This window comes from Oncorhynchus gorbuscha, linkage group LG19 (assembly GCF_021184085.1).
Source record: "Oncorhynchus gorbuscha isolate QuinsamMale2020 ecotype Even-year linkage group LG19, OgorEven_v1.0, whole genome shotgun sequence".
In the NCBI taxonomy this organism is placed as follows: domain Eukaryota; kingdom Metazoa; phylum Chordata; class Actinopteri; order Salmoniformes; family Salmonidae; genus Oncorhynchus; species Oncorhynchus gorbuscha.
Window position 1 is genome coordinate 719086 of NC_060191.1, and position 13948 is coordinate 733033.

The 13948-nt window shown below is 46.4% G+C and overlaps 1 protein-coding gene across 10 annotated transcripts in view; it reads left to right on the forward strand.

Annotated features, from left to right (window-relative positions):
• LOC124005058 (focal adhesion kinase 1-like) overlaps positions 1-13948 on the forward strand; it is a 162965-nt gene that overhangs the window by 47789 nt on the left and 101228 nt on the right. For 9 of the 10 annotated variants that reach the window (XR_006833557.1, XM_046313942.1, XM_046313943.1 and 6 more), the window contains 2 exons: positions 7186-7352; positions 13357-13444. Coding sequence is in view for 9 of the 10 variants with exons in the window: in XM_046313942.1 (XP_046169898.1) it covers positions 7186-7352; positions 13357-13444 (255 nt within the window). In the remaining variant the exon portion in view is untranslated. Of the gene's footprint in view, positions 1-7185; positions 7357-13356; positions 13445-13948 lie in introns of those variants that run through there. The other variant, XM_046313950.1, reaches the window with a different exon arrangement.

Genomic DNA, 13948 nt, shown 5'->3' on the forward strand with positions numbered 1-13948 from the left:
TACTAGACAGACAGACAGTTACCTATCAACTCTACCTACTAGACAGACAGACAGACAGACAGTTACCTATCAACTCTACCTACTAGACAGATAGACAGTTAACTATCTACTTAACCTACTAGACAGACAGACAGTTACCTATCAACTCTACCTACTAGACAGACAGACAGTTACCTATCAACTCTACCTACTAGACAGACAGACAGTTACCTATCAACTCTACCTACTAGACAGACAGACAGTTAACTATCAACTCTACCTACTAGACAGATAGACAGTTAACTATCTACTTTACCTACTAGACAGACAGACAGTTACCTATCAACTCTACCAACTAGACAGACAGACAGTTACCTATCTACTGTACCTACCAGACAGACAGACAGACAGACAGACAGACAGACAGACAGACAGACAGACAGACAGACAGACAGACAGACAGACAGACAGACAGACAGACAGACAGACAGACAGACAGACAGACAGACAGACAGACAGACAGACAGACAGTTAACTATCAACTCTACCTACTAGACAGACAGACAGACAGACAGACAGACAGACAGACAGACAGACAGACAGACAGACAGACAGACAGACAGACAGACAGACAGACAGACAGACAGACAGACAGACAGACAGACAGACAGACAGACAGACAGACAGACAGACAGACAGTTAACTATCAACTCTACCTACTAGACAGACAGACAGACAGACAGACAGACAGACAGACAGACAGACAGACAGACAGACAGACAGACAGACAGACAGACAGACAGACAGACAGACAGACAGACAGACAGACAGACAGACAGACAGACAGACAGACAGACAGACAGACAGACAGTTACCTATCAACTCTACCTACTAGACAGACAGACATACAGTTACCTATCTACTCTACCTACTAGACAGACAGACAGTTACCTATCAACACCCAGAGTGTCCCAAATGGCTCCCTGTTCCCTATACAGCCTATAGTCGCTGGTCAAAAGAAGTGCACTATTGCTGCTTTTCAACTTTAACATCAGTGTTACACTAGTTCTGCCCCTGAACAGGCAGTTAACCCACTGTTCCTAGGCCGTCATTGAAAATAAGAATTTGTTCTTAACTGACTTGCCCAGTAAAATAAAGGTGAAATAAAAAAATACACCCTAATGGTATAATAGGGAAATTGTGTTTACATAGCTAAGGCTGACATTGAAGACTTGTGAGAAGGTGCTTTGTGAGAAGGTGTTAACGTCCACAGTTTGCCAATGTTATGTAAATGCCAGCTGAAAAGTACCAGTGGCCTGGCTTTGGCCCCCAGGTGAGAGCAAGTCCACCGGAGCCATGGCCCAGTGGGACACGGGTGACGGCCTGCTTAAGGCTTCCAAATGGTTCCCAGCCAAAACAGTTAGGAAGAGTTAGTGAATATATTATGATGCCATTTTGTGCCGTTTAGTACGTTTTGGATTTCGATAAGGGTTTTTCCGGCTGTTCAGGCACACATCTTTCTGAGGCAAGCCGAAGTCAGTAGCTGAAGTCTAGGCCCCTTTGTTGGTGATTGGTCAACAGTAGACATTGTTCAATATAGACTTTGTTGGTTATTGTTTATTTCACTTTATATATTCACTTTATATATAATCTACCTCACTTGCTTTGGCAATGTTAACACATGTTTCCCATGCCAATAAAGCCCTTGAATTGAATTGAAGTTGAATTGATTGGTCAACATTAGGCATTGTTCAATAAAGACTTTGTTGTCATTCAATGAGAGACGACCTGCTTTCATGCAATTTTTTTAATTGAGAAATACTGCACCAAACGTCTTAGTTAGATGTAAAATTGCTCAACCAAGATCTCCTCCGCATAAACGTCCAAATGAATGACAGATTTCTTGAGTTATCTTAGATTAATTCTGACTATTTTGCTGAAGTGTACTCTGGCTATGGATTCTCTAAATGGACAAACAGTACTATTGTGTCTTTTCTAGTTTTTCAAGTAAAATTATTTTTTAAGGGTGTATGCGAGGACACTCATTCAGTTCGCCTAGACGACTTCAGGCTAGCCACCAGCTGAACTGAGGCATGCCTTTAGATGGAAACAGCATTTTGGGCCTTTTTGCTAAAACACTGTATGGAAATGTTTAATATGTAGACAGTCATTTGGGACTTGAGCGTCTCACTGTAGAACTCCCCCTGTCACCTGGGCGATGTTCCCTCCTTGAGCGTCTCACTGTAGAACTCCCCCTGTCACCTGGGCGATGTTCCCTCCTTGAGCGTCTCACTGTAGAACTCCCCCTGTCACCTGGGCGATGTTCCCTCCTTGAGCGTCTCACTGTAGAACTCCCCCTGTCACCTGGGCAATGTTCCTTCCTTGAGCGTCTCACTGTAGAAGTACCCCTGTCACCTGGGCGATGTTCCTTCCTTGTCTCACTGTAGAACTCCCCCTGTCCCTCATGTTCCTTCCTGTAGAACTCCCCTGTCACCTGGGCGATGTTCCTTCCTTGAGCGTCTCACTGTAGAACTCCCCCTGTCACCTGGGCGATGTTCCTTCCTTGAGCATCTCACTGTAGAACTCCCCCTGTCACCTGGGCGATGTTCCTTCCTTGAGCATCTCACTGTAGAACTCCCCCTGTCACCTGGGCGATGTTCCTTCCTTGAGCATCTCACTGTAGAACTCCCCCTGTCACCTGGGCGATGTTCCTTCCTTGAGCATCTCACTGTAGAACTCCCTGTAGAACTCCCCCTGTCACCTGGGCGATGTTCCTTCCTTGAGCATCTCACTGTAGAACTCCCCCTGTCACCTGGGCGCATCTCATGTTCCTTCCTTGAGCATCTCACTGTAGAACTCCCCCTGTCACCTGGGCGATGTTCCTTCCTTGAGCATCTCACTGTAGAACTCCCCCTGTCACCTGGGTGATGTTCCTTCCTTGAGCATCTCACTGTAGAACTCCCCCTGTCACCTGGGCGATGTTCCTTCCTTGAGCATCTCACTGTAGAACTCCCCCTGTCACCTGGGCGATGTTCCTTCCTTGAGCATCTCACTGTAGAACTCCCCCTGTCACCTGGGCGATGTTCCTTCCTTGAGCATCTCACTGTAGAACTCCCCCTGTCACCTGGGCGATGTTCATTTAACATTTACATTTTAGTCATTTAGCAGACGCTCTTATCCAGAGCGACTTCCAGGAGCAATTAGGGTTAAATGCCTTGCTCAAGGGCACATCGGCAGATGTTTCAAACAGCCGGCTCAGGGATTCGAACCAGCAACCTTTTGGTTACTGGCCCAATGCTCTTAACCGCTAGGCTACCTGCCGTTCAGTAGGTCACACTGTAGCTACAATGTTTTGTAACAGAAAATGAAAACAAGTTTTCTTATTAGACAAATTCACTTAGTACCTCGGACTACATCACAATTTTAAAGTGTTTCAAAACGTTTTCTCCCTACTGGACACAACCCGGGTATTTATGAGGTTGACATTTCTACATTTAGTGTCTTCCATCCCCGTTAGGTTTAATAATGACTTCTATTCAGATGAAACAAGACTAAGAGAGTTTAGGAGGTGAAAAGAATAGCTAGTTAAACAGGTGATTAAACAGGTGTTTCTTGTAAAAGATTCCAAAAGGCTTTGCTACCACATCTCTTCTGTTAGGTGTCTGGCTCTGGAATGGCAAAGCGCTTCATTTCAAAGTAGACTGCTTCTAATTTATGTTTCAATGGCCTCTAACTTCAATACCTGAAGTAGTGATGCCAGATGATGTTGAGAGATGTGATGGAACATGTCATCCGTGAAAGAGATGGGGAGGTCGTCTCGTTAATCATTTTAACCAAGCAGGGGTGTCACTTCTCAGATTGTGTCATAAGCCCCATAGTGGCATTTCAATGATGGATTATTTAACCTGCCCCATTCCTCTTCCCTTGCTTCTGCACACAATGACAATCTCTTCCTGGAAGAGAGAGAGGACGATCTATCATTCAGTGTAACTCTGCCAAGCTGTTCTTTCTATTCTATCTACTGTTATAGATATATGGTTCCCCTGGAGTCCTCATGTCATCCCTGGACTACAGGGATGGGTGAATAGATGTCACCCCTGGACTACAGGCATGGATGGGTGAATAGATGTCACCCCTGGACTACAGGGATGGATGGGTGAATAGATGGTTCTCCTGGACTACAGGGATGGATGGGTGAATAGATGTCACCCCTGGACTACAGGGATGGATGGGTGAATAGATGTCACCCCTGGACTACAGGGATGGATGGGTGAATAGATGTCACCCCTGGACTACAGGGATGGATGGGTGAATAGATGTCACCCCTGGACTACAGGGATGGATGGGTGAATAGATGTCACCCCTGGACTACAGGGATGGATGGGTGAATAGATGTCACCCCTGGACTACAGGGATGGATGGGTGAATAGATGTCACCCCTGGACTACAGGGATGGATGGGTGAATAGATGTCACCCCTGGACTACAGGGATGGATGGGTGAATAGATGTCACCCCTGGACTACAGGGATGGATGGGTGAATAGATGTCACCCCTGGACTACAGGGATGGATGGGTGAATAGATGTCACCCCTGGACTACAGGGATGGATGGGTGAATAGATGTCACCCCTGGACTACAGGGATGGATGGGTGAATAGATGTCACCCCTGGACTACGGGGATGGATGGGTGAATAGATGTCACCCCTGGACTACAGGGATGGATGGGTGAATAGATGTCACCCCTGGACTACAGGGATGGATGGGTGAATAGATGTCACCCCTGGACTACGGGGATGGATGGGTGAATAGATGTCACCCCTGGACTACAGGGATGGATGGGTGAATAGATGTCACCCCTGGACTACGGGGATGGATGGGTGAATAGATGTCACCCCTGGACTACGGGGATGGATGGGTGAATAGATGGTTCCCCTGGAGTCCTCAAGTCACCCCTGGACTACAAGGATGGATGGGTGAATAGATGGTTCTCCTGGACTACAGGGATGGATGGGTGAATAGATGGTTCTCCTGGACTACAGGGATGGATGGGTGAATAGATGGTTCTCCTGGACTACAGGGATGGATGGGTGAATAGATGGTTCTCCTGGACTACAGGGATGGATGGGTGAATAGATGTTCTCCTGGACTACAGGGATGGATGGGTGAATAGATGGTTCTCCTGGACTACAGGGATGGATGGGTGAATAGGTGGTTCTCCTGGACTACAGGGATGGATGGGTGAATAGATGGTTCTCCTGGACTACAGGGATGGATGGGTGAATAGATGTCACCCCTGGACTACAGGGATGGATGGGTGAATAGATGTCACCCCTGGACTACAGGGATGGATGGGGGAATAGGTGGTTCTCCTGGACTACAGGGATGGATGGGTGAATAGATGGTTCCCCTGGAGTCCTCAAGTCACCCCTGGACTACAAGGATGGATGGGTGAATAGATGGTTCTCCTGGACTACAGGCATGGATGGGTGAATAGATGGTTCTCCTGGACTACAGGGATGGATGGGTGAATAGATGGTTCTCCTGTACTACAGGGATGGATGGGTGAATAGATGGTTCTCCTGGACTACAGGGATGGATGGGTGAATAGATGGTTCTCCTGGACTACAGGGATGGATGGGTGAATAGATGGTTCTCCTGGACTACAGGGATGGATGGGTGAATAGATGGTTCTCCTGGACTACAGGGATGGATGGGTGAATAGATGGTTCTCCTGGACTACAGGGATGGATGGGTGAATAGATGGTTCTCCTGGACTACAGGGATGGATGGGTGAATAGATGGTTCTCCTGGACTACAGGGATGGATGGGTGAATAGATGGTTCTCCTGGACTACAGGGATGGATGGGTGAATAGATGGTTCTCCTGGACTACAGGGATGGATGGGTGAATAGGTGGTTCTCCTGGACTACAGGGATGGATGGGTGAATAGATGGTCACCCCTGGACTACAGGGATGGATGGGTGAATAGATGTTCCCCTGGACTACAGGGATGGATGGGGAATAGGTGGTTCTCCTGGACTACAGGGATGGATGGGTGAATAGATGGTTCCTCAGGGATGGTCCTCAATGGTTCCCCTGGACTACAGGGATGGATGGGTGAATAGATGGTTCTCCTGGACTACAGGGATGGATTGGTGAATAGATGGTTCTCCTGGACTACAGGGATGGATGGGTGAATAGGTTGTTCTCCTGGACTACAGGGATGGATGGGTGAATAGGTGGTTCTCCTGGACTACAGGGATGGATGGGTGAATAGATGGTTCTCCTGTACTACAGGGATGGATGGGTGAATAGATGGTTCTCCTGGACTACAGGGATGGATGGGTGAATAGATGGTTCTCCTGGACTACAGGGATGGATGGGTGAATAGATGGTTCTCCTGGACTACAGGGATGGATGGGTGAATAGATGGTTCTCCTGGACTACAGGGATGGATGGGTGAATAGATGTCACCCCTGGACTACAGGGATGGATGGGTGAATAGATGGTTCTCCTGTACTACAGGGATGGATGGGTGAATAGATGGTTCTCCTGGACTACAGGGATGGATGGGTGAATAGATGGTTCTCCTGGACTACAGGGATGGATGGGTGAATAGATGGTTCTCCTGGACTACAGGGATGGATGGGTGAATAGATGGTTCTCCTGGACTACAGGGATGGATGGGTGAATAGATGGTTCTCCTGGACTACAGGGATGGATGGGTGAATAGATGGTTCTCCTGGACTACAGGGATGGATGGGTGAATAGATGGTTCTCCTGGACTACAGGGTTGGATGGGTGAATAGATGGTTCTCCTGGACTACAGGGATGGATGGACCAAGGAAGGCCCTCCCCACTGCTGTCTGTCACACTACTAATATGTCACTATGACTGCTATTCATTTATCTATATCTCCTGCCCTCTGAATCACAGACTACAATCTGTAGGACAGTTCATTACTGTCAATTACTGTCAATCAAACTCTTCGTCCGCAAAGGGAATAGGGTGCCATTTGGAACACAGCCATACTGATCTTTTAGGGATTATGACTGACGTGTTGTTGATTTGAATCTCATCTCTGAGTGATTCCTCCTCTAACCTCAGTGTGTATACTGTCTACGCGTCTGTCCATTGACATTGACTGAAATTCATTTCAGAGTGACTCTATATAAGTGTGTGTCTACATGTGTGTCCCCTGACAGGGTATCATCCAGAAGATAGCAGACATCCACAAGGTGAAGTGTGTTTCCTGTCTGGGCCTGCGTCTCAGCCACCTGCGCTCAGGGAACATCCACTGGCTGCACCCCGACATGGGGGTGTCCCGCGTCAGGGAGAGGTACGAGCTGCTCCACCCTCAGGACGAATGGAGGTAAGAACTAGGACAGAGACATACTGTATGAAGCTATTTACACTGCTGATCCCTGGTTCCAGTTCTGTCCGTGTGTGCTGTTTGACCAACTCCTATTGTCATTGTTGCTTTGACAAGACAGCACAAACTGATCTGGGAGCAGGCTACATAGACACGTTGAAATACTGTATAAAGCCATATTTTCACTGCTCTGTCACCTTAAAAGCCTTGGCGCTGCCGCCTTTATGCATATTGGCTCCATGTAATTCTGCTTTAATATAAATATTCAAACACTTCCTATGAATACCATCATCATAATGCATTATAAGCACATGTACAGCACCTTATGAGCTTTGCATAACTTCATTCATAACTCAATTATGTGAGTAAGACATCCGGGCTACAGCCTTGCCATTTGAAACGCTTGACCGTGATTAAACTGTCGAACTAGTGCTCACGAGCTAAAATGGCAGATTTCCTAGGCCTGTCTTTTGGAAGAGAAAATATGGGAACCAATTTGGTTGTTTTAATGGATTCAGACCAGTGGCAAAGCCAAGGGGCTAAAGTATGTCATGGATAGAAGGGACCTTGTTACCAGGGAGATGTGTGCAGTCTATGTCGTTGCAAGGCGCTTGGTTATTTCATCAATGTAGTAAGGGGATGAAATCAGGACTTTATGTGCCTTGTATTTTCCAATGTAAACCCACTGATGGGGGAATTGGGCAGAGTTGCAACGGAGCCGAAAATCAATTGTTGCCATCCTGTTAGTTGGGCCGAGTGGCCTTGAATATCCTTCCAATCTGCCTGCATAAATCATGGTTCCTCAGAAGCAGGCTGAAAACCCTTCATATGTCGTTCCAGTGTAATTAGGCCTCTATAGGCTGAGATACATGTTTCCTCCTGTCTCATCACTGTTATTGGAAGGGAAATTAGACTGCAATGATTCACTGACAAAGTCAACTGAGAGTGTTGAGGAGGAGAGTAATTAGAGAGGACTGAACTATCTGTTGATGTGATCTCAGTGTTTGATGTTGGAGTCTAATGCTGATAGATTCCCTTCTACTCCTGACTGAGGGAAGATATGGAGAGAGAAATGCCATATCAGAGATAGCAGAGTCTAGACAGCTTTTATTTGGGTGATATTTCAGACTGTACTCCCCCTCACCTCTGCTTCCTTCATGGCCAGACAGGGCAGTGTGTTGACATGTTTGGGAGGTAAAGGACGTGTTTTGGGACTTTATCCAGCCTTCCTCTAACAGACACTACCGTTCTCTGGGCAGGTTGCTTCTCACTCACCTTATTATAACTTTGTGTCTGTGTGTGCTTGTGTGTGTGCTTGTGTGTGTGCTTACGTGCATGTGCGCATGCCTCTCTTCAATTGTGAAATGTGTCCAGCTGGAAGAATACATGTGAATAATGTAGCAGGCCTAGATAGATGTTCCCAAAGAACTAAAACATGACAGCAGGTGTTTCATGACTCAGTTTAAACCCTGACCACCTGTCCTTCTCAGAATTATACATGAATCACAACTGTGCAGCTCACAAATCAACATGGAACGTAACTGTTCTGTGAATGTGAATGTTCTATGAATACTCAATGATACAACACGTTCTACCTCGCGGAACAACCTGTTCTGTTCCTAAGCAGCATTGTATTTGCATAGGACGGTAGGAGCTACCATTGAACACAGGGAGATAATACATGCTTTATCCTGTAGACCACAACCACCACAGCAGAGCTCATTCTGGCTGTCCCCACCTCATCTCAGTCAGGCATCAGTGCAGAAGTAATAGAGCTAAATAATACAGAGGAAATGGATTGACTGTGTGCTGTTGTTAGTGGTTCTCTGCTGAAGTTAGCTCAGGGGATACTCAGTGACTGTGTGCTGTTGTTAGTGGTTCTCTGCTGAAGTTAGCTCAGGGGATACTCAGTGACTGTGTGCTGTTGTTAGTGGTTCTCTGCTGAAGTTAGCTCAGGGGATACTCAGTGACTGTGTGCTGTTGTTAGTGGTTCTCTGCTGAAGTTAGTGGTTCTCTGGGGATACTCAGTGACTGTGTGCTGTTGTTAGTGGTTCTCTGCTGAAGTTAGCTCAGGGGATACTCAGTGACTGTGTGCTGTTGTTAGTGGTTCTCTGCTGAAGTTAGCTCAGGGGATACTCAGTGACTGTGTGCTGTTGTTAGTGGTTCTCTGCTGAAGTTAGCTCAGGGGATACTCAGTGACTGTGTGCTGTTGTTAGTGGTTCTCTGCTGAAGTTAGCTCAGGGGATACTCAGTGACTGTGTGCTGTTGTTAGTGGTTCTCTGCTGAAGTTAGCTCAGGGGATACTCAGTGACTGTGTGCTGTTGTTAGTGGTTCTCTGCTGAAGTTAGCTCAGGGGATACTCAGTGACTGTGTGCTGTTGTTAGTGGTTCTCTGCTGAAGTTAGCTCAGGGGATACTCAGTGACTGTGTGCTGTTGTTAGTGGTTCTCTGCTGATGTTAGCTCAGGGATACTCAGTGACTGTGTGCTGTTGTTAGTGGTTCTCTGCTGAAGTTAGCTCAGGGGATACTCAGTGACTGTGTGCTGTTGTTAGTGGTTCTCTGCTGAAGTTAGCTCAGGGGATACTCAGTGACTGTGTGCTGTTGTTAGTGGTTCTCTGCTGAAGTTAGCTCAGGGGATACTCAGTGACTGTGTGCTGTTGTTAGTGGTTCTCTGCTGAAGTTAGCTCAGGGGATACTCAGTGACTGTGTGCTGTTGTTAGTGGTTCTCTGCTGAAGTTAGCTCAGGGGATACTCAGTGACTGTGTGCTGTTGTTAGTGGTTCTCTGCTGAAGTTAGCTCAGGGGATACTCAGTGACTGTGTGCTGTTGTTAGTGGTTCTCTGCTGAAGTTAGCTCAGGGGATACTCAGTGACTGTGTGCTGTTGTTAGTGGTTCTCTGCTGAAGTTAGCTCAGGGGATACTCAGTGACTGTGTGCTGTTGTTAGTGGTTCTCTGCTGAAGTTAGCTCGGGGGATACTCAGTGACTGTGTGCTGTTGGTAGTGGTTCTCTGCTGAAGTTAGCTCGGGGGATACTCAGTGACTGTGTGCTGTTGTTAGTGGTTCTCTGCTGAAGTTAGCTCAGGGGATACTCAGTGACTGTGTGCTGTTGTTAGTGGTTCTCTGCTGAAGTTAGCTCAGGGGATACTCAGTGACTGTGTGCTGTTGTTAGTGGTTCTCTGCTGAAGTTAGCTCAGGGGATACTCAGTGACTGTGTGCTGTTGTTAGTGGTTCTCTGCTGAAGTTAGCTCAGGGGATACTCAGTGACTGTGTGCTGTTGTTAGTGGTTCTCTGCTGAAGTTAGCTCAGGGGATACTCAGTGACTGTGTGCTGTTGTTAGTGGTTCTCTGCTGAAGTTAGCTCAGGGGATACTCAGTGACTGTGTGCTGTTGTTAGTGGTTCTCTGCTGAAGTTAGCTCAGGGGATACTCAGTGACTGTGTGCTGTTGTTAGTGGTTCTCTGCTGAAGTTAGCTCAGGGGATACTCAGTGACTGTGTGCTGTTGTTAGTGGTTCTCTGCTGAAGTTAGCTCAGGGGATACTCAGTGACTGTGTGCTGTTGTTAGTGGTTCTCTGCTGAAGTTAGCTCAGGGGATACTCAGTGACTGTGTGCTGTTGTTAGTGGTTCTCTGCTGAAGTTAGCTCGGGGGATACTCAGTGACTGTGTGCTGTTGTTAGTGGTTCTCTGCTGAAGTTAGCTCGGGGGATACTCAGTGACTGTGTGCTGTTGTTAGTGGTTCTCTGCTGAAGTTAGCTCAGGGGATACTCAGTGACTGTGTGCTGTTGTTAGTGGTTCTCTGCTGAAGTTAGCTCAGGGGATACTCAGTGACTGTGTGCTGTTGTTAGTGGTTCTCTGCTGAAGTTAGCTCAGGGGATACTCAGTGACTGTGTGCTGTTGTTAGTGGTTCTCTGCTGAAGTTAGCTCAGGGGATACTCAGTGACTGTGTGCTGTTGTTAGTGGTTCTCTGCTGAAGTTAGCTCAGGGGATACTCAGTGACTGTGTGCTGTTGTTAGTGGTTCTCTGCTGAAGTTAGCTCAGGGGATACTCAGTGACTGTGTGCTGTTGTTAGTGGTTCTCTGCTGAAGTTAGCTCAGGGGATACTCAGTGACTGTGTGCTGTTGTTAGTGGTTCTCTGCTGAAGTTAGCTCAGGGGATACTCAGGGACTGTGTGCTGTTGTTAGTGGTTCTCTGCTGATGTTAGCTCAGGGGATACTCAGTGACTGTGTGCTGTTGTTAGTGGTTCTCTGCTGAAGTTAGCTCAGGGGATACTCAGTGACTGTGTGCTGTTGTTAGTGGTTCTCTGCTGAAGTTAGCTCGGGGGATACTCAGTGACTGTGTGCTGTTGTTAGTGGTTCTCTGCTGAAGTTAGCTCAGGGGATACTCAGTGACTGTGTGCTGTTGTTAGTGGTTCTCTGCTGAAGTTAGCTCAGGGGATACTCAGTGACTGTGTGCTGTTGTTAGTGGTTCTCTGCTGAAGTTAGCTCAGGGGATACTCAGTGACTGTGTGCTGTTGTTAGTGGTTCTCTGCTGAAGTTAGCTCCAGGGATACTCAGTGACTGCTGCTCATTCATTATGAAATAGTCTCTTTATTCAGCCTTAATTCCTTCTGGCGATAGAAAAAGCCCTGTATCGTCAGTAATAGCAAAAATAAAACACCATTCAGATGCTGTAGTTGTTTAACACAGGAAGTAGATCTATTGCAGTGTCCATTTGTTAAATTGCTGTTGTTTAGAGCCTTTCAATGCCTGCATCCCAAATGGTTCCATGTTCCCTTTAAAGTGCACTACTTTTGACCAGGGCCTGTAGGGGCTATATAGGAAATAGGGTGACCATTTGGGACGCATCCAGTGTCAGACCACATGCTATGTGTCTCATTAGCCTTGCATTCCTCACCAGGCTGTACAAGGCCGTTGAAAGGAAGAATGGATAATGGATGGATATCTATCTGTGTGTGTGTGGGGGGGGGGGTGACCTCGTCTCAATGCTTTCATGCCATGGAGCCTGTTACTGCTTGTCTTTTTGTGTCTCCGTTGTTGAGCTGGTGAATGGTACGTAGGTTGCACAATGAAAGCAAGCGATTGATACATTAGGAGAAAATTATCCTAATTTACCTTATTGTCGAAGGGAAATTTATCTTGAACATTGGCTCTCACAGTCGTATCAATAGCATGTTCATCGAAGAAACATTCTAGAACACTGGTTCAATGGAAGTGTTGACAGACCAGCAGACACTCTAAAATACTCATTCAATACCCATGACACTGTCCTCAAGCCATTCGTACAGACATCAAATGAATGACTTGCCTTTTACACACAGAATCACAATGTACTGAGTTATGTACCTTCCACTGGCTGCTGTTCTATTATCTCCCTCTGGTGTAGATCACAGCTGAGTAGAAAACACCAGAACTACAAAGACCATCTGATCTGACAGAGCCAGGAAAGGTTTTCTCTAGTCAGAGACTTTGTAATTACAAGGAACAGGCTTAGAACATAGTTTGAACAAGCAGCTATTTCAAACAGTTCAGTAGTTTATTTCACCTTGTAGGTTGATCAGAAGGCTGTGGCTGGATGTTATAGTTATTCCAGGAATGATCATTGAGGTCTCTCCCTGCCAAAGGTAATGATGATGATGTCTCGATGATGTCTATGCCTATATAGGGCACTAATTTTGACCAGGGCCCATAAGGTTCTGGTCAAACGTAGTGCACTATGTAGGTAATAGGGTGCCATTTGGGACGCAGACTCAGTCTCACTGATCTCTTTGATAAGTTCCATATGAAAGGATCCTCTGGGCAAGTACAGAATAATGACAACGTGCTGACTTGTACCGTACAGCTTCCACATTCACAGCGCTGTATAATAACACACAGAGGTTGTTAGATATCAAAGCAGCATTCTGTCTCTCCTAACTCTTCTGTATTAATGTGTTCCTTTGGAACCTTGTTTCTGAGTTGTCCTTCGTCCTCGTTAGCATCGAGCTAACCATATGGCATTTCTTTCTCCACAGGTATGAGCTACGGATACGCTACTTGCCAAAAGGATTCTTGAACCATTTTTCAGAAGATAAACCTACACTGAACTACTTCTACCATCAGGTGAGGAAAGAAACCATATTCATATTGAGTTGGGACTGTCAGGTGTGGACAGAAACCATATTCAGATTGAGTTGGGACTGTCAGGTGTGGACAGAAACCATATTCATATTGAGTTGGGACTGTCAGGTGTGGACAGAAACCATATTCAGATTGAGTTGGGACTGTCAGGTGTGGACAGAAACCATATTCAGATTGAGTTATGACTGTCAGGTGTGGACAGAAACCATATTCAGATTGAGTTATAACTGTCAGGTGTGGACAGAAACCATATTCAGATTGAGTTGGGACTGTCAGGTGTGGACAGAAACCATATTCAGATTGAGTTATGACTGTCAGGTGTGGACAGAAACCATATTCAGATTGAGTTATAACTGTCAGGTGTGGATAGAAACCATATTCAGATTGAGTTATGACTGTCAGGTGTGGACAGAAACCATATTCAGATTGAGTTATAACTGTCAGGTGTGGACAGAAACCATATTCATATTGAGTTGGGACTGTCAG